This window comes from Anolis carolinensis, chromosome 2 (assembly GCF_035594765.1).
Source record: "Anolis carolinensis isolate JA03-04 chromosome 2, rAnoCar3.1.pri, whole genome shotgun sequence".
In the NCBI taxonomy this organism is placed as follows: Eukaryota; Metazoa; Chordata; class Lepidosauria; order Squamata; family Dactyloidae; genus Anolis; species Anolis carolinensis.
This window is the reverse complement of record NC_085842.1, coordinates 188,226,648-188,251,578: the sequence shown is the minus strand read 5'-3', so window position 1 is coordinate 188,251,578 and position 24,931 is coordinate 188,226,648. Positions and strand designations below refer to the sequence as shown.

Sequence of the window (24,931 nt, the reverse complement as noted above, 5' to 3'; positions counted from 1 at the left end):
ACAAAGCCCTTTGAACAATACTGGAGAAGAAGGGAGATTTATATGAAACATTATGTACTTCTTTGCTGTTGATGGCAACAGATTTCACCCCAATATTCATAGCAACCTTGGAGAAGTGATCTTCTTTGGGTAAATAATAGAGGGAAGAAAAGAGCTAAAAATCCCTTTATCTGTTATAATCCTGACAATTAATAGAGCCACTTCAAGCAGCTACTAGTTGCATTTTTCCAAAAAACAACAACCATGTATATTACAAAGAAGCATTAAATGTCATGTCTAGTTTAGCCTTGAATCCAAACTCTGGATTTATTTTTTTCTTGAAACATTAAATTGTTAGGATTGTGATCTTTTTGTTTTAAGAAAGCACTCTACATGTATAGAAGTGATTACTAGGACTTTTCTTTTGCACACAGTTTTACATCTAGGGTTATGTACACTGGAACACACTTCTATAAACATTTCAGCCTCCTATCTTTGGTACTGCTGTCTATTTTTATCATACAATTTTAATGCTTTTGTCTCCTAATGATCAGCCCAATTTGTAAATAGAATTCCTTTTCTCCTGTAGTAAAACCAGGGTAGCAGCTGCTGTTTACCTGTAAAGTTTGTACACACGCAGCTTGATTTCTGCTTCGTTGGGCCTGCCACTGCTGCGGATATTACAGTAGATTTCCTTGATTCTGCCAATGCGGTAGGGTTCTGGCGCATCTTGGTTGCTACCTTTGATATATTCAGAATACTTGCGGTAATGCTCAGGGTACAGCTCCTCATTGACTGCCTCCTTCTTCTGACGTTTGATAGGACTAGCCAGCCTCAGACTGCGGGGACAGAAAAAGGAATGAAACTTTTTAGCATTAGAGAAATCAGAGGTTAGAAACCTTTGTGACCTGAAGGACAGCACATCCTAGCAGCCTCCTTCCTGGTTATCAGTGGACAAACTGACGTTTAAATGCTTATGACCTCAAAAGTTGTTGACTTGCTTGCTAAAAGGTAAAGGTTTCCCCTGACATTAAGTCCAGTTGTGTCCAGCTCTGGGGGTTTGTACTCATCTCCATTTCTGTAGACACCTCCTAGGTCATGTAGCCAGCATGACTGCATGGAGCACCGTTACCTTCCTGCAGAAGCAGTGCCTATTGATCTACTCACATTTGCATGTTTTCGAACTGCTAGGTTGACAGAAGCTGGGGCTAATAGCAGGAGCCCACTCCGCTCCCTGTATTCGAACCGCCAACCTTTTTTTTTTTTTTCTTTTTCTTTTTTGTATAATAATTTTTATTGAATAATTTGCAGATAGTGAAAACATACAAAGCAAGTTAAAAACGGGGAGTTACAGTGGGGATAAACAGTGTTTGGTCAGCAAATTCAGCAGCTCAGTGGTTTAATCCGCTGCGCCACCGGAGGCTCCTTGCTTGCTAGGCAGGGAGAAACTGGTTTAAGGGTTACTTTATACTGATGAAAACGTGTACATGTAAATTCTTAAGATAATGAAGTTAAAGAAGTTTATAAAGTTGTCCCACCATATTTGAGAGTCTGACTTTGATGGATTTGACTTTGTAAATCTGACTAAAATGTTCTATAGTGCACCTCTATGATCAATTTCTGCCTGAAGCAGACCACAGAATCACACTGGAAGTCCTAGAAATTTCTTCTCTAGGAATTGCTCAGTCTTCCAGTTTGATTCTATGATCAACCTCCAGAAGAAATTGATCAAAGACTTGTTCTGTCTAAAAAAAGTTAAAATGAGGGAGGTTTATTTATGTGCAGTTTTTCACTTTTACAGCAGCCCTGTGCTTCTTATCCCAGCAAATGTGGAGGGCTGTAGTTGTACCCGTTCAACTAATTGAAACTGTCACTAACTGGCAAGGTCATCTCTGGCAAAACATGTCAAATTCTCATAGTAGAAACATTTTTAAACAAATCGAGAAAACCTATACTCACAATTGAACTTTACTTATTATATTTGTCCTTAGCTGTTAATGTCCAAGATGCCCATGAAGTAAACCTCTTGGATATGAACCCAACAATTTAAGCACATAGACCTCTCAGAGACTACCGATGTCTTGAACATTCATTTCATAATTACATCAAGTTTCTCACTGCTGTATCCCAAAAGCTTCCTCTTTTATTTAAAACAAACTTGACCCTATCCCTTCAGTCATTCACACAGAGCTTAATAAAGTCAGGAACACCAGAACAGCCCCCCATATCATCCCTCACTCTTCAACTTTAGTTCTGCCCAAACCCTTCACAGTCCAAATGTTTTCTAGCATTTACTCCCCAAATGATTATTTTTATTCTTCTGCTCTTTCCACACTAGAAAAACACTGCATTATTTCTCTTGCAATTACCTTACTATTGGAGAAAGTAATAGAATGGGAAGTCCCTCCATGTTTGGCTCTCCATGTCCTCCTGTATTCTTCATCATTAGACATCATGACTAGAGCTGATGGAAGCCGTGATACAGTAACCTCTATTCTGTTTAGTCGGAATAATGATCTTTGAATTGAGATACAAGACCTGACTCTAAAACGCCCTTTAACCTTTCCTCGACCTCAGAGTCACAAGCGCTGTTGGGCTGCAATTCCCATTATCCCCAATCTGCATGGTGGATTATAAAAGTGATGGGTGTCATTCAATAACATCTGGGGACTTAAACTGGATAAAAACTAAAGAGTACTGACCATTATGTAAAAAAAAAAGAGTTGGCTCTCTGAACCCACAGGTTTTCCATCTATGGATTCAATGGCTTCTGACTGATGTGCCCCATGATGAAAATGAGTTTGAAACCACTGCCTTAAATGGACCAAAATATGGAGCATGTCTTCTTCTCATTTAATTTTTGAAATGTTCAGAAACTATATTCTATTTTTGATACATAAAAACTGTGCCACCACAGGCCTCTAATCCATTCTTATCTTACTCATCACATCACCCATGATCCCTTTCTTTTCCTATTTTCTAAAAGGAAATGAGGAACTAACCTGAATGAGAAAGCATCTGGGAGGAGGAAAACTCCATCTCCTACCCGATACTGCACTCCATTTTTCATTGCCATGCTGTAGAACATCTTCCCTTCTGACTCCTCCTGAGGCTCCAAAACTCTGGGAATTTCTTTCTGCCTCACTTCATCCAAACGGATACAGCTCATGCAGAATCTAGGGAGGGAAGCAGACACTTGGTCTCAACTGGAGGAAAAAACAATCCCAAACAAAATTATCTCTAGAATAGGGTTTTGGTGTAGTGAGAACATCTCAGAGAACCCAAAACAACTGTCATAAAATGACAGGATGGCAGTAATCTCTAGAGGTTTTTGTTATTCTTCCATTTGGGTTCTCTTAACCCACAGTTTCCACAAACTTCTGGGATTTCAGCACTAACTTGTGTATGTTGTCTTCAGTGGGCTGGATCTTTGGTGGTGTCTCAAACCTGGCATACTCTTGATCATACCACATTTGGTAGAAATAGGTTCTGCCATCGTCTTCCACCATCTTGATTTCCACATCAAGTCCTCCCTAAGGAAGATTTTTGTGAGAAGATGTAGATTGTTCTGAGCAAGACAAAAATGTCCATCATGGGCTACAGCAGCTATGCATGCACACACAATGGAGGAAGTTACTCTTTTGGACACCTTGCCAAACTAAACCTCTTTGAATCAGAAAGTGAAAGAAAGCCCTATCAGGGTGGGAAATGCATGACCCTTTCATTGCAAATCTCATGACTCCTATAGGTCTTATGAGAGTGGAAGTCCCAAAAGATTTGAAGGTCCACATACCGTATATACTCAAGTATAAGCTGACCCGAATATAAACCGAGGCACCTAATTTTACCACAAACAACTGGGATAACTTATTGACTCGAGTATAAGCCGAGGGTGGGGTGGGAAATGCCGCAGCTACTGGTAAATTTCAAAATAAAAATAGATACCAATAAAATTATATTAATTGAGGCATCAGTAGGTTAAATGTTTTTGAATATTTACCATATTTCAAAGAAAAACAATAAACTAGCTCTATAAGTAGAAAAGTAGGGGCAACAAAAACAATATGATTAACAATAATCTTATAATAATAATAAAACTTCATTTGGATCCCACCCTATCTCCCCATGGGGACTCAGGCCAGCTGCCAACATAGTAACAGACAAATATTCAATGCTTATATAAACAATGCAGAGCTAGATATAGATCTATAATTATAGATACTAATTTCACATATGCATTTCCCGCTGAAATGTTTGCAAATCATCTCTCTGTGTGTGTGTGTGCATTTCCCCTACAATATTTACCAGCCCTATACACACACACACACACACACACACACACACACACACACACACACACACATATCTAGACATGTCTATATATATCTGTGTGTTCATTTCCCTCCTGGTAATATTTGCAAGCCCTATATATAGGTAGGTAAGAATACATTCATATCTATCCAGACATCTCTCTTTATATAGATAATTATATCTATATAGGATTTGCAGAGACTTGCAAACATGAGGGTAAATTCATATATAAAAATAATTTATATGTATGGCTACAGATATACAGGTACATGGATCTATATGTATATAGGATTTGCAAAGACCTGCAAATATATGAAGGGAAAATTAATATATAAAATTAATGTAGATAGATAGACATATAGGTACATAAGGATTGCAAAAGCTTACAAGGGGTTAATGCCTATATATCTGTAGGAGAGGTTAACAAATACTTCAGGGGAAAATGCTTTCATAAGATTAATGAATATATGTTTTTCTTCTTCCTGACTTGCAAGGGCGTCTTTCCCGTTTCAAAACATTTCCTTGATTCAGAGGAAAGGAGGCTTTGCAAAAGAAAACACACTGATAAGGGAGGGTAAAAGAGAAATATATCATATATTGCAAGCAATAGCCTGAAGGCTCTGTTGCAGGCCTTGACCTTGACCCCATTATAAGCCAAGGGAGGCTTTTTCAGCTTAAAAAAAGGGCTGAAAAACTCTGCTTATCTTCAAGTATACGGTATTCCCTAGTCCTGCTTAGCTCATAGTAAAACAGTTCTAATGGTCATTAAAGACACTGGAGCACATGTCATTGGGAAGCCACAAACTCATGTCATCCAGACAGAGATTTCCTCTAATCTAAACCAATCAAATTGGTTTTGGAGATGGAGGAGGCTGCTGCTTATGTCACAGCCATAATCACAAAAAGGGCAGGATCTATCAAAAATAGTGGGAAGGAAATGGTAAATTTGGGAATATCAGAGGAGTGACTAATTAAAAGCTGAAGTACTATAGCTTGCAGAAGTCAAAAATTATAGGGAGTTGGAATCATGGAGAGGTGGTAAAACTAGTGAGACAGGTTCAGAAACAAAATAAGTGAAAGTTGTCATAGATTTATACAAGATAAATTAGACAAAATGTAATTTATTAGTTACATTTATGTTCTGAGTTCCCTTCCCACAACCCACACAAAGCCATAGTGCACTATGTGCTGGCACTAGGCCTTTTTATTCTAATATGGCATAAGAATCAAGTTGCCTACTAATTGCAATAGCAACTGGACTGCCTAGCAATCTCCTAGGTTTGGGTCCAGGTTATTTACAGGATTGTCTTCTCCTGTACAATCCGCCCCTCAGGACACTGAGGACTCCAACCAACCAGAACCTGACTGGCAACACAGAGGACCTTTTCATTAGCCGCCCCACTACTGAGGAATGATCTGCTGGGAGAGATCCCAACAGCCAAATCAGTTGTCAGAATTCAAGCACAACTGAAGACCTTTCTCTTCCGGAAGGCCTATCCAGTCAATTTTAACTTATGAATTTAAACTTGCATCTTATCAGTGAATTTTAACCTACGTTTTAACTCTATGTATTTTAATAGTCTCGTGTTTAACTCTGTTTTAACCCTGTTCTCGCCTTGAGCTGCAAGGAGAGGTAGGTAGTAAAATTAGTATTGTTACTATTAATATTATTATTCTTCTTCTTATTACAACCACAAGGCACCCTTCCCTGTTTCGTGTTCCATTTCTAGCTTCTTTCCAAATTTTCTATATGAGTTTCACTGGTCAGTAGAACTCCAACCTGGACCTCCCATGTCCCAACTTAATAGGGTAACAAACACACCACACTGATGTTGTTAATAAAACAGGTTAACAAGTACACCACACAGATCTGATGGGTGATTGACCTATGGTTACTGTCAACAGTAGGTTGATATGGTCACATGTTCGATTCTTTAGCGTACCTCTAGGGACCAGTTCTCCGAAGGAGCCTTATAGAGGACATTGACTTTGCCATGGATGTAAGACAGCTGCATGTCCTCACACTCATCGACCAAGAAGAGCTCCAGAGGGTCAGAGGTCGCTCCCAAAACAGTGTCGGTGCCACGGCAAAACCAGTGAACGTGAAACATCGGCTCACTGCTATTAACATCTTCCCACATAGCTGTGATTCTGAGGGGTGGCAAGAGTAAAGAAAAGAAACAGAGAAAAAGTGTCAATGCATGCAACTGAAAAAAAATGTTCTCTTTGGCATTTATAGGTCCAATAGAGGTTGACCATAGAATTGTACCGGAGGATCTACAAATGCCTAGATCAGTGGTTCCCAACCTTTTTTTGACCAAGGTCCACTTTGACCAAGAACCATTCTCCAACATTAGTACCAAAAGGGTTACGAATCAGTTTTTGTTGAACTTTATATTCGGTTTGGTTATTTGGGGTACTGATTCAGAAAACTGCATGGGATAGATCATATCAGTTCTAATTTCTGATACAGAACATATGCCATCCAGTAGTCACCATCTGCTAGAAACCATATTTAATAATCTGGAGCTGATGTGGTCTATCCAATGCAATGATTAGCTCTGAGGAAAGGAGCGGAAATAAAATCAATAAAATCAATAAAAAAAGTGGAAGGACGTTTGTAGACCTGATTTTTGTTCTTGCGGCCCACTGCTGGGCCATGGCCCACAGGTTGAGAACCACTGGCCTAGATAGATAATAAAAAGATGATTCTTTTTTCTATTCACAATTTTTGCAGGGATGTTGTGCTCTTAAACTATGCAAATAGGGTGGGATTGCTGTAACCTTTAAAATGTGGGTCTAGAGATTAGAATATTCAACTATAGCTCCCAAAATACCTTATGCAGGGATTTGGAGAGTTGTAATCCAAGAGAATCAGTTTACAACCATATATGCTTTCATCGCAGTGCACCCATTAAGCAAATCTCTATCACTATAGTTATAAGAAGGACTGACAGAAAATTTCTGGATAGCCTTTATCCATGTTAAGATGGTAAGGAGATATGAACCTTGATGGAAGAATCCACATTCACATAAAATAGGGTCACACTGGCTATGAAAAGCACTTTTATTTAAAAGTTCAAACATACCTTGCCAGATAGAGAGCCTTTGTGGGTTCATCGGGGCTGACAGAAACACAATCGCCAATCTGTAATGTCTCTGAATCTATGCACACTTTTTGGTAATAGTCCTTCTTACCATCACTCTGCAAGCAGAAAAAGGATTCATTTTCATAGAATCATAGAGTTGGAAAAGACCTCATGGGCCATCCAGACCAACCCCTGCCAAGAAACAGGAAAATCGCATTCAAAGCACCCTCGACACATGGCCATCCAGTCTCTGCTTAAAAACTTCCAAAACAAGCACTAATACTGACAGAGCTTAGAAACATTATGTATTTTGACTACAGCTCCCAGAGACTCTGAGTCAGCATGGCCAGCATTTCCAGGTTTTGGTATGTAGGGGAGGATATATGGATAATAATATATTTTTATTATGAATATTTTGTTGAATTGGGAATGATTGTACATAGGTTTGTTTAAATGTAATTGAGTTATAGTGATGCAATGTGAGCTGGGGATTGCATCATGCACTGTCTGCTGTCCACTATGCAAGTGTGTAAAGAGTTAACTGAGTGTTGCATCATACAGTAGAGGTGTTGATATATAGCCTTCTGCTTCCTGTATTCTCTCTCTGGTTATCTGCTCTCTGCACTCTGTCTGTATGTATATCGTCTTGTGAGAGTTTTCCATTCACCAGTAAACCTTTTTATAGATAGCTGAAGTCTCAAGCCTCGTTACTGGTACCAGTGCTCCTACGTGGGTCTTCTGCTGCGTGTGTGCTTATCCAAACCGCGCTCTGACATATTTGGGGGAGAGGCATCCTTGAAAACCAGTCTTTGTGTAAAAGCCATGGCTAAAAATCACACATGATCTAGCCTCTTAACTATGCAGAAAGTCCTCGGATATATGAAGACATGCAAAAAATATACCCATCCCATCCTCACAAGCATTTCAGACTATTTCCAAAATCTGTTTCCCTCTACATTCCCTCAGAATAGTGACAGGATTTCACTGCACTTTCTGTCACTATTTTGAGAGGGACTGCAGAGGAAAAGAGAAACTATTTGGGATTGCTTTGGAAGGTGAAGGCCACAGGGTACTTCAGGGAGAATTGGCCAGAACTGATTTACAGCACTTTATCCACCACAAAGTTAACTGACCTTAACAGGGTGCCCAACCCAGGAAATCCGGCTCTTGCTTTGCTTCTTCTTCCTTCCTTGCAACATCTTTTTGGGTGAGGGAACCTCAGGGATGTTGTCATCTACTTCTTCGTCATCATCAGCTTCTTTCACAGCCAGATTAGGGCACCTAAACTCAAATACGATAGCCAAGAAGTACAGGTGTAAGTTGAGAAACCAAGTCTTTGCCAACTTTTGATCTTTCCCCTTCTCACAGCACCAACTTTTACAAATTGCTAACACTCAAATACAAATCAGATGGAAATCAAGTTAATTTGTCTTCTCAATCTCAATTGTACAACACTTTCCCAAGAACTGAAAATATCTATCTCATTAGAGCAATTGTTTCAGAGAAATCTGCACAGAAAATGCCTTTCCCAGCTCTCTTATATTTTGTTGTAGTTAATTGCCATCAAGTCAACTTCATCTTATGGTGACCATATGGATCAGAGACCTCCAAGTCAGCCCTTCTTTATCAGTCCTACACAGGACTTGCAGATTCAGGGCAGTCACAGTATCCTTGATAGAATCTATACATCTGGAAGGCCGCCGCCTCCGCCTCCTCCTCCCTCCTTCTCTTCTTCTTTTTTGCTACTGAGTTCTACTTTATCAAGCATTATTGTCTTTTATAATAGCACTGGAATTATGTGTTTCTAATTCTTGTGTAGTTTATAGACTGAAAAAAGATGCAACTGCTCATAGGTAAAAGTACAAGAGAGTGTCTAAATTTGGAATTGTTCAATTCTTATTATTTCCAAATGCAAACTGTCAGAACCCTGCTACTAGAGCCTGGATGTGGCTCTGAGTTTCAGGGTCACTGACATTGATAAGACACCTGCGGCTCAGGACTCGGAGAAGAAACGGCTGCTGGACTTGGCGGGGAATTTGCGCGGGGTTTTGCTGAGCGGGAAGAGACTTTTCAAATGAGGGGGAGGGTATATAAAGGATGGTTGGCCGGAGCCTCCCATTCTTGGCTTTTTTGATGTTCATGTTTCCTACAGTAAAAGTTTCTGGTGATAACACAGAGAGTCTCGTGTGTTCATTCAGGAGCGGCTGTGGTGAGCTGACACTAAGCCAAGAATACGGACACCATCCCGCTGTAGCGGTGAGGTGTAACATGCAAGTGGAGGATGAAGAGCTCTTGGGCGCAGGAGGAGGAAGGTCGGAAAGGGCCACTCCCGAGCCGGACGCTGAGTTCCACCAGCTGGCGGCCCTGGCGTCATCCACCGCTTATGCCCAGCCAAATGGGGTAACCCAGAGGCGTGGAGTGGTGCGGGGAGACAGCACCGGAGGAGAGGAAGGTTCACCTTCCCCAGGCCCACAAAGGATGGTGTTTCTGGAGGAGAGGATGTCGGCGATGGAGACCACCCTGGCAGTGATGTCGAGGGCGATGGAGCGCCTGGCGTTTTTGGCGGAGCCAGAGAGAGGAAGGGAACTTCGGGCTGGCTCAATGTGGGACGTGAGCGTGGGAAGCAGCCAGGGCTTTGCAGACCTCCCAGCACCGAAGGGAAGGGAAATGCGAAAGGAGCCCGGCGCCCGGCCCAAGACCCAAACAAGCCTGACGCGGGTGGAGGAGAGTGACGACGAAGGGGAAAAACCTCCGAGAATCCCAGCTACGCTCCCAGCTGAGACCCTGGTGCCCCTGGCGAATGCCGGGCGTGGCACAGGGCCAAGAGAAGCAGCAGCGGGGCCCACTGGTCCGCAAGGGGGCTTGCGACGGGCGGAGAATTGGGGATTGCCACCACAGGGACCCCTACCGAGACGAGAGGAACTAAGGATCGAGTTTGGGGGAGAGTCCTCTGAACTGGATTTTTTCCTGACCACGGTGAGGGGCTATATGGAGGACAATGCTCACACTTTTAGAACGGAATCCAGCCGGATACGGGCCATTGGTGCAGTGTTGAAGAGGGGAGCGGCCAGCTGGTACGTTCAGCTGCACGCGCGGCGCGACCCATGTCTGGGGTCACTCCGACGCTTTATGGGGGCCCTGGAGACCCGTTTCCGAGATCCACTGGAGCAGATCCGGGCGAGGGAGAAGTTGAAGACCGTCTCCCAGGGGCAGAGGTCGGTATCTGAGTATGCGGAGGAGTTCCAATGCCTCGCCGAAAAGGTGCCGGAATGGTCTGCAGTAACAAAGATAGAACTCTTCAAAGAGGGTCTCAGGCGGGAGATCCTCTCCTGGGCGGTGCATCGTGATGAGCCTGACACACTGCGCGGATGGATTCAGCTGGCGGGGCGCGTCGAGACATCGCTGGCCCAGGCGAGGAGGCACCGAGGAGGGCTACAGCAGCGGCCGCAGATGAAAGAGGGGAGCCGGAAGGAGGGATCAACCCCAGCCGGGAGGAGAACGGAGCCGACAGGGAACGTGAGCGCCAGCAGGAGTGGCTGCTTCGTGTGCGGCCGGTTGGGCCACAGGGCTGCCGAGTGCTGGCAGAGAAAAGGGGAAGGCGGAGGCCAGCCCAAACCCAGAGCCGTGGCAGGAAAACGCGCCGAGGAAGAACCACCGATGAGGCACCACTCGGGGGGGTTGGTAAGTCAGGACAAAGCTATGATAGTGGTCCCCATTCAGCTTGAAAATGGCAGCAAACAAGCAACCTGCAAAGCATTTGTGGATTGTGGATGTTCCAGGAACATCATCTCCCCTGAATTAGCCGAGGGATTGGGATGCGAAAGAACGAACCTAGAATCCCCAATAGCTTTTTCGCAGTTGGACGGATCCACAGCATCGGGATCGTTAGCTAAGTACAGTGCCGAAGATGTAAAGTGTAAGATAGGGAGTTGGGAAGGAAAGGTGTCATTTGTGATATCACAAATAGCCAGCTATAATGTTATACTAGGCATGCCGTGGCTGGGGCAGGCCAACCCGCAAATCAACTGGGAGGATAAGAGCATGATCTTCAGGATGAATTTGGAAGAAGGGAGCCAGGAAGTTGAGAGGGAGCCAGGGAAAAGGGGGGAGGAAGACTCTATCAGAATAGCAGAACTGGCAGATAAATTACCCCCAGAGTATCGGGATTTTGTGGACGTGTTTGATGAGAAGGAAGCAGACAATTTCCCACCGAAGCGGAGAGTTGAAGTGAAAATAGAGCTAGTCCCAGGAGCAGAGCTTCCCAAGGCAAAAATATACCCGATGTCAGCTAGGGAAAAGGAGGAACTGAGAAAATACATTGATAAAAACCTAGCGAGGGGTTTCATAGAGCCTTCAAATTCCCCTCTAGGGGCGCCTGTGTTGTTCAGGCGGAAAAAGGACCAAACGCTGAGGCTCTGCATTGACTACAGGGGCCTAAATGCAATCAGTACTGTAAATAAATACCCCCTACCCTTAGTGAAGGACTTGATCGGCCAGTTATCGGAAGGACAGATATTCACTAAATTGGACTTAATTGAGGCCTACCATAAATTGCAGATCAAACCAGAGGACAGGTGGAAGACGGCCTTCTCCTGCGCATTCGGATTATTCAATTATCGTGTGCTCCCCTTCGGTTTGTGCGGGGGAGGGGCCGCGTTCATGCAATTAATCAACGAAGTATTGCATCCATTGTTGTACAAGGGAGTCTTTATTTTTTTAGATGACATATTGATAATGTCTCGAACTAAGGAACAACACGTAGAACTAGTCAGGGAAGTCCTACAAAAGTTGAGGGAAGCGAAACTGTATGCGAAGCTTGCCAAGTGCGAGTTCAATAAAGACCAGATAGACTTTCTGGGGTATAGGATTTCCTCCCAGGGAGTGGCGATGGACCCTGCGAAGGTGGAAGACGTGAGGGGGTGGGAAGCCCCCAAAACACGGAAGCAGCTGCAATCCTTCCTAGGGTTCGCAAACTTCTATAGAACATTTATCAAGGACTTTGCGCGCCTCACTTTGCCATTAACGGATTTGTTAAAAACTAAAGGCAGGGGAGAAACAGCCAAAGTGAAGGCCCCAGGGGCCAAACTGACATGGACAATAGAATGCCAGGAAGCTTTCGAAGCCCTTAAAAAGCGTTTTACTGAGGAACCTGTCCTACAGCACCCTGATATGTCTAAGGCCTTTGTACTACATTGCGATGCGTCAGACCGGGCATATGGGGCAGTTCTGCTGCAGAAAGACGAGGGGGGGAACCTGAAGCCATGTGGCTATCTGTCAAAAAAGTTTAGCGATACAGAAAAAAACTGGCCGATTTGGGAGAGAGAAGCCTTAGCGATTCTAAAAGCACTAGAGTGCTGGAGACACTTTCTGGAAGGAAGTGGAACACCGTTTGAGGTGTGGACTGATCATAGAAATTTACAGTATCTAAGATCCCCTCGTAAACTATCAGCGAAGCAAATTAGATGGGCCCAATATTTCAGCCGTTTTGATTTCAGACTCAGATTCTTCCAGGGGAAACATAACATACTCGCTGACGCTCTCTCTCGGATGCCTCAGCACGGGGGAGGAATTCAGGAATCTGAAGGGAGCCTGTTCCTAGATAAGCAGTGGGGCCTGGCAGTACTAACTCGAGCACAAGCGGCCAAAGAAAACAAACGTACTGCCATTTCCACGGGGGGAGGAGAAATATGGGAGGAAGAGTTGAAGCGAGCGTATGGAATGGACAAATGGTTACAAACTAACAAGGAAAAGGGAGAATTGTGTGGGGATTTGGTGTTTGTAAATAAGAAATTGTATATTCCTGAATGTTTAAGACGAGAAATGTTAAGGAAGTGCCACGATAACAAGGGTGCGGGTCATCTAGGCCCCACCAGGACTATTAAACTGTTGGCCAAACAATGCTGGTGGCCCGGAATGAGGAAAGACGCCAGGGGGTACGTCACGCAGTGTGAATTATGTGCAGAGGGAAAAACACCACCGGGGAAGCCCCAGGGGCTATTGCAGAAGGTAGTGGAGCCCATGAGGCCATGGGAATGCGTGGCCATGGATTTTGTAGGCGAACTACCCCCCAGCAGAGGCCACAGATACATTTGGACAATATTGGACCTATTCTCAAAACAGGCACACTTTGTGGCCCTGCCGAAACTCCCCTCAGCTGAAAAACTTGCTGATTTGTATGTGAAGCATGTATATCGCCTACATGGGTGTCCCGACAAAATAATTAGCGACCGGGGAGTCCAATTTACTGCAAAATTTTGGGGAAAATTCTTACAGCTGTTAGGAGCAGAAAGGAACCTGAGCTCGGCTTTTCATCCCGCAACCAACGGGGGAGTCGAACGCACCCAACAAACACTGTGCCAATTCTTGAGGATGTACACCAATTATAGACAGGATGATTGGGCGGACCTTCTACCGTTTGCTGAGATGGCTTTTAACGGGGCCGTACATTCGGCCACAGGTCGTGCCCCATTCGAAATAGTATACGGACAGGAGGTGGCACCTTTCCCCAGGCTACCCGAGTGGAAGGAAGGAGAGGGCCAGACCGACAAGGAATGGCCGGCCAAAATTAAGCAAGGGTGGCAGACCGTGGTGGAGGCATTGCGGGAAACACAAAAGAAGTACAAGCTCTTTGCCGATCGTAGGCGCCGAGAGGGGGACAAATTGGGCGAAGGGGATCTGGTTTGGCTGAGCACAAAAAACCTGAAATTGGGGTTCCCATCTAAAAAATTGGCTCCACGCTATATAGGGCCGTTCAGGGTAGCAAAAAGAATAAACGAAGTGACCTATGAGCTGAGGCTACCCAAGGACCTAGGAAAGGTACACCCGGTATTCCATTGCAGCCTGTTAAAAAAGTATAAAGGAACTCTGGACAGCGGAGAACAATAGTTGTGTTTAATCTTTTCCTTCCAGGACGAAGGGGAGGAGGACGCCATGTCAGAACCCTGCTACTAGAGCCTGGATGTGGCTCTGAGTTTCAGGGTCACTGACATTGATAAGACACCTGCGGCTCAGGACTCGGAGAAGAAACGGCTGCTGGACTTGGCGGGGAATTTGCGCGGGGTTTTGCTGAGCGGGAAGAGACTTTTCAAATGAGGGGGAGGGTATATAAAGGATGGTTGGCCGGAGCCTCCCATTCTTGGCTTTTTTGATGTTCATGTTTCCTACAGTAAAAGTTTCTGGTGATAACACAGAGAGTCTCGTGTGTTCATTCAGGAGCGGCTGTGGTGAGCTGACAGCAAACAGTAACACAGTAATCTCCACTATATCTAGAAAAGATATAGGATGTATTCAAGTCTTCAACAGAACCCTTATGCTTTACCGATATTTAATTATATGAAGGAAAATAAGGGAAATCAAGATTAATATTAAACAAAGATGTAGTTTACAAGAGAGGTTAAACCAGCATTTATGGATTAGAAAGAAATTCACTTGGTCTAACTATATCAAATCATCTTAGAAATCAATAATGGGTTCATAGTCCAGGTCTTCTCCCCAATTGTCTTCTAGGGCAGAGATAGCTAACACAAGAGTCTTCAAGATACTGTTTGATAGCTATTCCCATCAGGCCTAGCCAGTAAGTGAATGGTGAGATATGATGGGAACTGCGACAATCTGTGGGGGGCCACAGTGGTCCCTCAATTTCAACAAACAATTTCAAATAACAGTTGTAATTTTAACATATTTGACTGTATGCATGAAAACATAATACAGACACTGATTACTTTTATAGATTTAGGCAAAATTCCTCCTGCCCATGACTTGTTGGTCAGGCTTTTAGATTTTTTTTCTATTGTTTTTATGTCAGTATCATGTGCTGTCTTTTTTTCTTTTCTTTTTTTTTTGCAGCTTTCTTTTCTTATAAAATGTAAAGTGCCTGTTGTTATAAGCAGCATATAAGCAGCACAATCAGGTGATACCTGGAAGAACATGTTAAGGTATGTCTTTCTTTCAACTATGTCTGGCTTCTCTGGAAAATGTGTGCTATAGATTTCCCCCCTAATCTCTCTTCTCCCCAAGGTAAATCTTCTCCCCAAGGTAACCAGCAAACAATACTGAGAAACCTTGTTCATATGTTACCCAGCCCAAAGCTTTTCCCTAGTGCAGAGCTTTTCCAAGCTGTGTGTTGAGATATGTTAGTGTGTTGGCTGCAGTGTGTAGGTATGTCACAGGAACATAAGGAGAAACCTGAGTCTATGCAAAAGAAGCAATAAATCAAATATATTTTAAAATAGAAATGAAAGGTTTTCATGAACTATGTTGTGTCCCAAAGCATTTATTTTTACAATTTATGTATGTGTCCGTATCTCTTATAAGGAGGTTTTATTTCTGGTTTGCTAGTTACACTGAATTATTGTGTCACAAAATTATAAATGTATGCCAGAAGGACTGCTGGCTCCCTTGTCCCAAAAGCCTGTGCCTGGCTCTGCAAGACAAAAATCACAATTACCTTCTCTGGAAGCAGGCCTGCTTTGTCTTCCCACTGCCTCCAAATTTAATCATATCTTGGCAAGCTCTGCATTTTCCACACTCTGGCTGCTGGCAAACCTAGAAAGGGAGGTAAAGGGAAAGAAAGAGAAGAGGTTAAGTCAACAAATGCATAAGCAGGCCAACAAAATCAGGGAATGATTTCCACAACAAGCAGTGTGGCAAAACAAATTAGTAAGTAATTCAAGGGGAATCTCTATAGCAGAAAGAAAATGTGTATGTATGGGGCACCTGTGTAAAGAAGCTATGGAAAACACTGAAGCTTTTTACCCTGAGTCCTGGAGTCAATTATTTAAGTCCAGTCATCCACCGCTTCTGCCAGAAAAAAGACATGAGGCCAGAAATACAGCCACCCTGCATAGTTACCTCACAGACACCACACCGCCTGCGCTTTGAAACATTCTCATTGTCTTCCTCCTTTTCAGTCTTCTCTATTTGCTCAGAGAAGAAAGTGTCAAAGATCAAGTAAACCAGTTTGGTGGTAGTGGCTTTGGTGGGGCCTTTGTCCTTGTCAATCTTGGTGGGGTGCCTGATGGCCTGCCTTCTGGCCGCTCGCCTAGAAGAAGGAAAGCACCTTGAAAAACTTCACACTTGTCCAATTAGATCTTAATGGTAAGTTTGGGGTCACATTTACTGCCCTTAGGACCAAGCTGCCCCCCCCCCCCACAAAAAAAAAACCAAACAGGATGAAACCAGAAATCAATTTCTCCATTTCTTTAAAAATGTATTTTTAAAATGTTAAAAAGCACAGTAAGGCCATAAGCTATTTAAAAGGCAAACTACTGCTCCTGGAGGTTTACAGGAGAGGCAGGTCATCCTTTTACATTTAAAAAAGGAGCATTTTAGGAAGTCAAGATGCTTGGAGTACAAAACAATCCTGAGTTCCTGCACAAATTCACAAGCTACACTTTCTCCATCTCTGATAGCTGTGCTGAAAATACTCAGCGAACATGACTGAAGGTCAATTCTTCCTGTTCATACACCAGGGCAGTGTATATATTTAGGGTATACACTGTTTCCTGATAATATTTCATTAAAAATTAGCTTCTAATCCTTACTGCTGTAAAGACATGAGCCCACAGATTAAGAACAATGTTTACTGAAATTTCAAAAGTCACTCGGGTAGCTAAATATGATCTGTCAGTAACTTTTAGCCCATGGCACCAGAGCCTTTTCGAACAGCAATGGACAGTGGCAGAGGAATGATGAAAATGCACATCATGAAAATAAACTAAATCATGCAGAGATTAGGCAGAATTGTGCCTTTTCTGGGCACATAATTTATTTATAACTCTTTAAAATAGAGAACACAAAGCCTAACTGCACAGGTTATCTGCAATCCAAAATGCTTGGCACAAGAAGTGATTTTGATTCTGGATGTTGGATGGATTTTGGAATACCTGTATTTGCACATATATACATAACTAGATATCTTAGGAGTGGGACTCGACATTTTTAGTAATTTTGTGCATGAAATAAGGTTTGTGTCACTATCTTAGGATTTTCAACCTGTACTTGGCCATTTGCAAAAAAAAAAAAGAAAAAAAAAGGACAATTTCTAAGAAATTGCTCATTTGTCTTGAAAAGGGCATTTTCAGATTTGTTCTCACTGGCTAACCTTCTTTGTAGCCATGGCATACCTTTTCCCCAGAGTGACTCCAGCCAGTTTAATCAGGTCTCTCATGCAAGGCGTGATGAGAACAGGAGGCTCATCGCTGTCTCCAGCCTCATCATAGCTTTCCACTTGCTCCACCACAAACTGGGCATGCCTGAGGAGGGAGTCCTCTGTGAAACGGTTGAAGTTCAATCCAGCAGGAGGGACGGTTGTCTGGAGAGAATTACAGGATGTGACAGTTCTCCTCCTTCTAAATTGACAGCTTGAGGGAAAGAGTTCAGAACAAGAACAGAAGATCCTGCAACATTGGTTTCATCCATGTTCTCAGCTTCCTGCTATTCAAAGGTGGTTGTTCAGTCATTTTGAAAGGAAGCAAGTCTGCTTCTGGGTCTTCTGCATGGAGGAGCACCTTTTGGGGACTTCTAATGTGTTTGCACTACAGTTCCCACTGGCTATGCTAAGGTTGTCTGATGGAAGTTGTAGGTGAAAAAATTTAGTTTTTACTGGAATTTCTGAAAATATTTTGAACTTGACAGCTTAACAACACAATTGTTTACATTGTTTAAGACAAAATAGAATATATCCCCCCTGGATATGGGCATAACACTATTTCTATTTCACATCTTCTGACTTACAATGTGTCCAGTCAGAACTATATTAAAGCTTGGCTGGCTAAGTTCCCTTTCTTATAACCAGATACTGTTTACCCAAGTCTATTCCAACTAACCTCGATCTTGTTCAGCAAGTCCTCATAGCTGACATCAGGGTTGTTTTGCAAGAATTCAACAACGATTTTGCTCATGTAGATCTTTTCCTGCATTAGAGCAAAGATGGGGGCATATTCTTCACTCGGTTCCATCAGGATGTAATCCGCAAAAGCTGGAAGTCAATGCAAAGTGAATGCGACTCAGGTGCAAACAAACCATTTAGTCTGACCAGTTCCCGGTAACCCCTGCTAGATTTGCCCAGTGGGCATTGAATTGTAGCCCAGAAAATTAACTTCTCAAAGTTCTGTTATGAACTGACTGATAATTAATCAAGTTAGACATAGACTACCTATGAACATAAGATCTGCTTTCAAGAATCATACCCACTTCATTTCCAGTGGGGCATCTCTGTATTCCTCCTCCAACTGGAAGCTAACAAGAGCTAGGCATATAAGAGAGAGAGGTGTGAATTTGCACACGGCAGTGGAAAGTAAACAGAAATTGTTCCTGTCCACTCTCTAGCATTTGAGTCCATGGGACTAAAGTTAAAAGTGCAGAATGAAGAAAAGCTTTTTACTATGTTAGTTAGCATTCTAGTATATCTCTCTCTTCTTTCCTAACCATACTATTTAGTGCATTAGGTGAAGTAAACACACTTGGCTGGTCAGCAACTCTGGGCTCTTCCACACAGCCATATAACAAAGAATATCAAGGCAGAAAATCCCACAATATCTGCTTTGAACTGGGCTGAGTTCACACTGCCATATATTCCAATTCAAAGCAGAAAATGTGAGATTTTATTCAGCTGTGTGGAAGGAGCCTCTGTTATTACTGCCCCGAGAGCATTCTTAGAGGCTTTCCTCCAACCCCAACATCTTCTCTATTTATACTTCTGTAGGCAGGCGAAGATTTTTCTTTTTCCTCAACAGGAATTTAAGACATGATTGCTGATGGATAAAAGGACCTTTGATAATGAGCTATGCTGTCTCCCTCTTGTCACTCTCTGTATTAAAATGGGCATGCTTTTGTTGTTTTTAATTCTATTGATAATATAATTATTTCTTAACTCTGCCCTGCATCTGTAAGACACCTTAAGGCTAAGGGCTGGGGGAAATGGGAGGATATGACAAAAATAAAATAATAATCACCATCATAACAAGTGGTGCCTGTAAAATATTCTTAGGAGCTTACCTGTAGTGAAGCCAATCAAAGCCTTTTCCCCTCCATCGAAGCCAGTGATCCACCATGCATTGATGGGGCCCATCTTGCGGGCTCGGACACCACCTAAATCCGCAATGGGAATGGAGACATGTTTTAGGACAGTGATTCTCAAAGTGTGCTCCATGGGGCTCCCGGCTCCGCAAAGCATACCAAGGGGGTCCGCAGTTCCTTCCTTCTCCTCCCTCCCCTTTCAATTTTTCTCTTTCCTGATCCTCTCCCACCCACCTCCCTTGCCACCAAAAGCCTTTTCCCCTTGCTTTCTTTGCTTCCAAAACCCCATTTCCCTCCCACCACTCAGGGAGTGCTTTGATTGTGCTTTGCCTGCACAGCAGAAAGGTGCCGAATTGGATGGCCCCTTGGGTTGCTCCTATTACATACATACATAAATACATACATACATTATATAATATAGAAACATTTTTTGGGGCTCCATGAGAAACTTTTGCTTCAAAAAGGGCTGAAAAGGTTTGAGAACCCCTGCTTTAGGCATTACACTAAGTAACAAAATGTGAAAAAAAATTGTTCTTGGCTTGAATGTGTTATTTCTTGTTTAATTCTGCAGTACTAACTTTGAAAGTAATTACTATATTCCAGAAACTTTGTTTTTGTGGCTGCCATTTTCAACCTTTCAATGTGCCATTTTTAACCTTTCACATGCAATTTTTTAACCTTTTGTGCAGACTGCAAAAACAAAATTTTAAAAGTGCAATAAACTTTTTCCAAGTTTTTATGATAGAACCAATTAGGAAATGGCATTTATAACATAACAAAAACTATGTTACATGCTGTTAGCTATGTCTTCCTAGATAAGCATTGGCATGTATTCATACTTGAGATTTTCATAAATTGCCACTGCACACTTTTTTTCTGTCCAGCAGAACAGTACATTTATTCTTGACTAAAGGCTCTTGGTCTCTTCTGCAAGCTTGAAAACTCTGACTACCTGGGGGCTTCTCACTTTTCCTAGCAATCTGAAAATGCCAATCCAAAATCAAGTAGGAGCTCAATCTGTTTTTGCCTTGGTTTCAGAAACTTTAATTATTTTGTTCCTTGACTTAAACAAAATTCTGGAATTAATGGCCTAAAGCAGTATTTCCAAAACACTGGTCTTACAGATATTTTTTGGCTTCAGCACCCAGAATCCCTGATCATTGGCCATGGCAGCTGGGGCTTCTGGGAGGACATGAGTTTGGCAATCACTGGCCAAAAGGAACATAATAGGACTCCAATTTATAAGAAACAAGTTTCTTAGTCAAGCAATGGAGAAATACAACATTAGTGTTTCTTCAGCTTTTTTCTTTGGAATGAAGGATAAAGCAATTCCTGTATTTTGTACTACTTGACAGGCGATTGCAGCTTTTTAAATGTAAAAGGCCCAATTTGAAATCAAATTCATGAAAAATGGATATAACACAGAAGCAGCAATGGGAAGGGAGATAAGAGTTCAGTAAGAATCCCTGCATGGAATTTCCCTTCAAGTCCTCAAAGTTTCAACAAACTCCATAGTAAGATCTAATGTTCCTTAATTAGCTGTGTTCACAACTCCTTGGTAATCATGCCTGCCCCTTTTCTTTGTGTAAACTGTTACATTATGCTCAATAGAAGTTGAAAATATTGTGATGCTAGAAATTTGGTAACTGAAGAAAATTTGTTATGGGGGGAAGCAAAATTCCTATTTAGGGTAGAAATTGTCCTCCTTTATCACCCAACAGCCGCTATACCCTTTTGGGCACGAGCAGATGCAAGTTCAACATTGGGACTATTCGCATTACTTTTTACACTGATGGTGAACATTATAATAAAAGTAAACGCTTCTCAATACAGTTGAAGATCAGAACATAATTGCTTGAGAGACTCCCATCTGTTATTATCAGCCATATGGAAACACAGTAGAGTCTCACTTATCCAAGCCTCGCTTATGCCAGCTTCTGGATTATCCAAACCATTTTTGTAGTCAATGTTTTCAAAATATTGTGATATTTTGATGCTAAATTCGTAAATACAGTAATTACAACATAACATTACTGCGTATTGAACTACTTTTTCTGTCAAATTTGTTGTAAAGCATGATGTTTTGGTGCTTAATTTGTAAAATCATAACCTAATTTGATGTTTAATAGGCTTTTCCTTAATCCCTCCTTATTATCCAAGATATTTGCTTATCCAAGCTTCCATTTAGCTTGGATAAGTGAGACTCTACTGTACTAGCAAGCCTGGGCAACCACTTTATAACACAGGCTGCCTAAACAACCACTAATTGGTAGTATGCAATTCAAATTTCCTGGAAGTTGAAAAAAGGAGATCCTATAATTGATACTTACCATCCAAGCAAGGGTTATCATCGTAGATTGGCTTCACAACACCACTGAAGTACAGCTCAATATTCCTTTCTATGAGACCGGTATCAAATGGACACAGGTGACCTTTTCGATCGTAGACACTGCACAGAGGAAACAGTTTGAGTCTCACACAGAGCTTCAACCTCCCATTTTATGCAGACAGAGCTGTTCACTTAGCAAGTCAGCTAAGTTGAAACTTAATTTAATCCCCCTGGGGGAGAAGAGCGACATATAAAATAGACACACACACACACAAATCTGTCGATTTGGATAGAAGGCTTCAGCTGCTATTGGACAGGCTTATGCTCGGAGCACTTTGGTGGAGAGCGACTAATTAAGAAATAAAGTGAAGTGAAGAATCAAGTCCAAAAAATGGGGATTTCTCTGGAATTACAGCTGAGTGTGGAAGTACAAAGGGTAGCAGTAGCCAGAGGTACTACTTACCAATTTTGATTGGCATGTTAATTGAGGTTGGATGTAAAGCTTCTTGGAGTGACAAATCCCACATATTTTTGGTTGAGTGAAAGTTGTACACATGGTTTGGGGGAGACACATAATTCTTACCTCCCATATTAAGTAAAGAAATTAATAAAATGTATGCCAACCAAGTATCTGTGCTTTTGTTGCCATTGGGAGGAAATGGCAAAGGAAAGTAACAAAAAGAGAGGACTGGTTCAATGAGGGCAATAAAACTTGTTGGGGAACATAGACAGAGGAAAGAGCTTTCTCTTTCCCTCAGAACACCCTTTGAGAATCTGGCCATGATGCAACAACGTAACCTTGTATTTCCAGACAAGGTCTGACTTCCACTGGAAGGATGCCTTGTGCCAATTAGCAGGCATTCATCTGCCCCTGCTAGCATAAGCAGAACCCCACATTGAAAGCAGGTTCTGCATCTTTAAAGTATCTCCTTAGAGCAGAGTTTCTCAAACTGTGTTCATCCAGATGTTTTGGATTTCAGATCCCACAATTCCGAACAGCTGATAAGTTGGCTGGGATTTCTGGGAGCTGAAGTCTAAAACACCTGGAGAACAGTTTGAGAACCCCTGCCTTAGAAAAATGAAGACACAAGAACTGCTCCTTTTGTGTTGTTTTTAGAACTAGCTCTAAAAATGGATGGACTGATTCAAGTACAGAACTACTCAAGACAGATAAGCATAACTAGACATTATTGTTTGTTTAAATATCTATCATTATAGACCAAAGCTGATAAATGTCATTTTTTTCAGCTACAACTCCCAGAAGGCCTCAGGCAGAGCCTGGAGGAAGAGAAAATCTTCTGGCTTCCTCAAGCTCTGTTGTGCACAAACTGGCTAGCCAGCTACAGTTCCCCATATGTACTGGGTAGCTGTCTCAATGGACTGGTAATGTCAAAACCAGCATAAAAAACTGGTGGGTCCTGAACTACAGTGTTCCCTCGCTACTTCGCGGTTCACTTTTCGTGCCCTCACTGTTTCACGGGTTTTTAATAAACACTAAAATAATTGTATAAATAATAAAATAATATTATAAATCCCTTGTAAATCCCTCTTTCCTAAGCCTAAGGAAGGGAGAGAAAAGGAGGCTGAAGCAGCTTTGTTTTCGCCTCACAAGGCAGAGGCAACAGAGGGAGCGCACATGCATGTGCTTGAGAGGCGAGACACTACTTGCAAATAACACAAATATAGCATCCCTACTTCACGGATTTTCACTTTTCGCGTGTGGTCCTGGAATGTAACCCCTGCGATAAATGAGGGAATACTGTAAATCAAAAATGGGTCAAATGTGGCCTTCTGTTTCAAAAGCAAATGGACAAGTTTTTTGGGGGGGGGCAGTGAGGTGTGCCATTTTCTTGGTTGCCCATATTGTTTTCCTCCTGAATCCACCCTCCCTTCCTTGACTATTCTGTACTTTGAGAGACAGGACTGAGCAGGTCCTTCAACTATTACTTGCAGGATCCCACTTGGAGTCTGAGTTAGTAACACTGAGAAAATCTTAGGCAATACTTGTCTTCCAATACTTATTCTTTCTCATTTCACTCCATCCTAGACTTCACATTGAATCAACAGGAGGCCTCACCTGAAGGATGTCACTTTGTGTTGGGGCAAGTCATCATAACTCTCAAATCCATCTTCATTGGCATCAAAGATGGAGAGCCGTTCGTCGGTCAGCATCTCTGGCTCGTCCAGCTAAGAAAAGAAAATGGTTTTTCTTTATTCTAGAAGAACCCACAGCTACTAAGGTTTTTCTCATTTGGCTGCAAAAGGTCCACCGACTTACCGCATTGTCCGGATCCCCCTGGAAAAACTTGAGGTCAGGGTCATCTAAGTACTGTCGGCATTCAGCACACTTGGGAGGGGTCGTCTGAAAAGGAAAGTACAAGAGGGATACATCACCCTGTGCTACTGGTGCAGAATTGAGACGCACTGGAAATGTTCCATTTAAATGGGAAATCTGTACTAAAATGCTTTTGGTTGCATGTGATTAAGGTAACAGTTTGAGCATAACTGTAGCAGCTGCTAAGCTATACAGAAGAAGGAAGGTGCCGTTTCATGCAAGAATAGCAAAATGCAACCTTTTAGTTGCTGCTGGACTATCCCAGCATTCCTCATCATTCCTCACCTCCCTGCAAGTCAATGGTGAAGAATGCTGGGAGCTGCCATCCACTGGCGTCTGCAAGACTGCACTTTATGCCACTTGCCTGCACTGATGCAGAAAGTTCAAAGGTTTAAGAAATGTCCTATTCATTGACATACTTAGCCAAAGTCAGTTCATAACGATGTCTTCATTATTCACTTACACCACTATAGACCAAAGCTGGGAAGTGCCATTTTTTGTCACAGCTCTTTTGAAGCCCTACAAACCTGGTGCCTCAGGGAAGAGAAAGATAATACTGCAGTATGAAAGATTCAACTGCCAGTTCAATTGACTTCAATATGCTCAGATTCTAAGCTGATTTTGCTCAGCTATATGGGAGCCATTGCAATCTAGCTTAACAGGTTTTCCCAAACACAACTGATATATACAGTGCTAATACGAATAGGTACTTCCCTACTAAATATGTGCTGTCATATAACTTGCTCAAACCAATACAGTTCTCACTCTCAGTTTCATTTTAGCCATCATAGTTTATTAAATTCTTCCAACACGGAAGTTGCTTAGATACATTTCCTAATGAGGTCCAGAAATTACCACAATTACTCTGTT

The 24,931-nt window shown here is 42.4% G+C and overlaps 1 protein-coding gene across 1 annotated transcript in view; it reads right to left on the bottom strand.

Moving 5' to 3' along the window:
* The window catches only part of dnmt1 (DNA methyltransferase 1), a 79,508-nt gene that overhangs the window by 21,741 nt on the left and 32,836 nt on the right, over positions 1 to 24,931 (bottom strand). Inside the window, exons 9-22 of the mRNA XM_008119756.3 lie at positions 24,005 to 24,088; positions 23,804 to 23,913; positions 21,728 to 21,846; positions 19,377 to 19,469; positions 18,206 to 18,357; positions 17,504 to 17,691; positions 16,230 to 16,419; positions 15,826 to 15,923; positions 8,513 to 8,660; positions 7,380 to 7,495; positions 6,234 to 6,441; positions 3,379 to 3,512; positions 2,982 to 3,155; positions 597 to 818 (exon numbers count right to left, since the gene is read on the bottom strand). Of these exons, the coding sequence (XP_008117963.2) occupies positions 597 to 818; positions 2,982 to 3,155; positions 3,379 to 3,512; positions 6,234 to 6,441; positions 7,380 to 7,495; positions 8,513 to 8,660; positions 15,826 to 15,923; positions 16,230 to 16,419; positions 17,504 to 17,691; positions 18,206 to 18,357; positions 19,377 to 19,469; positions 21,728 to 21,846; positions 23,804 to 23,913; positions 24,005 to 24,088 (2,036 nt within the window). The remainder of the gene's footprint in view (positions 1 to 596; positions 819 to 2,981; positions 3,156 to 3,378; positions 3,513 to 6,233; positions 6,442 to 7,379; positions 7,496 to 8,512; positions 8,661 to 15,825; positions 15,924 to 16,229; positions 16,420 to 17,503; positions 17,692 to 18,205; positions 18,358 to 19,376; positions 19,470 to 21,727; positions 21,847 to 23,803; positions 23,914 to 24,004; positions 24,089 to 24,931) is intronic.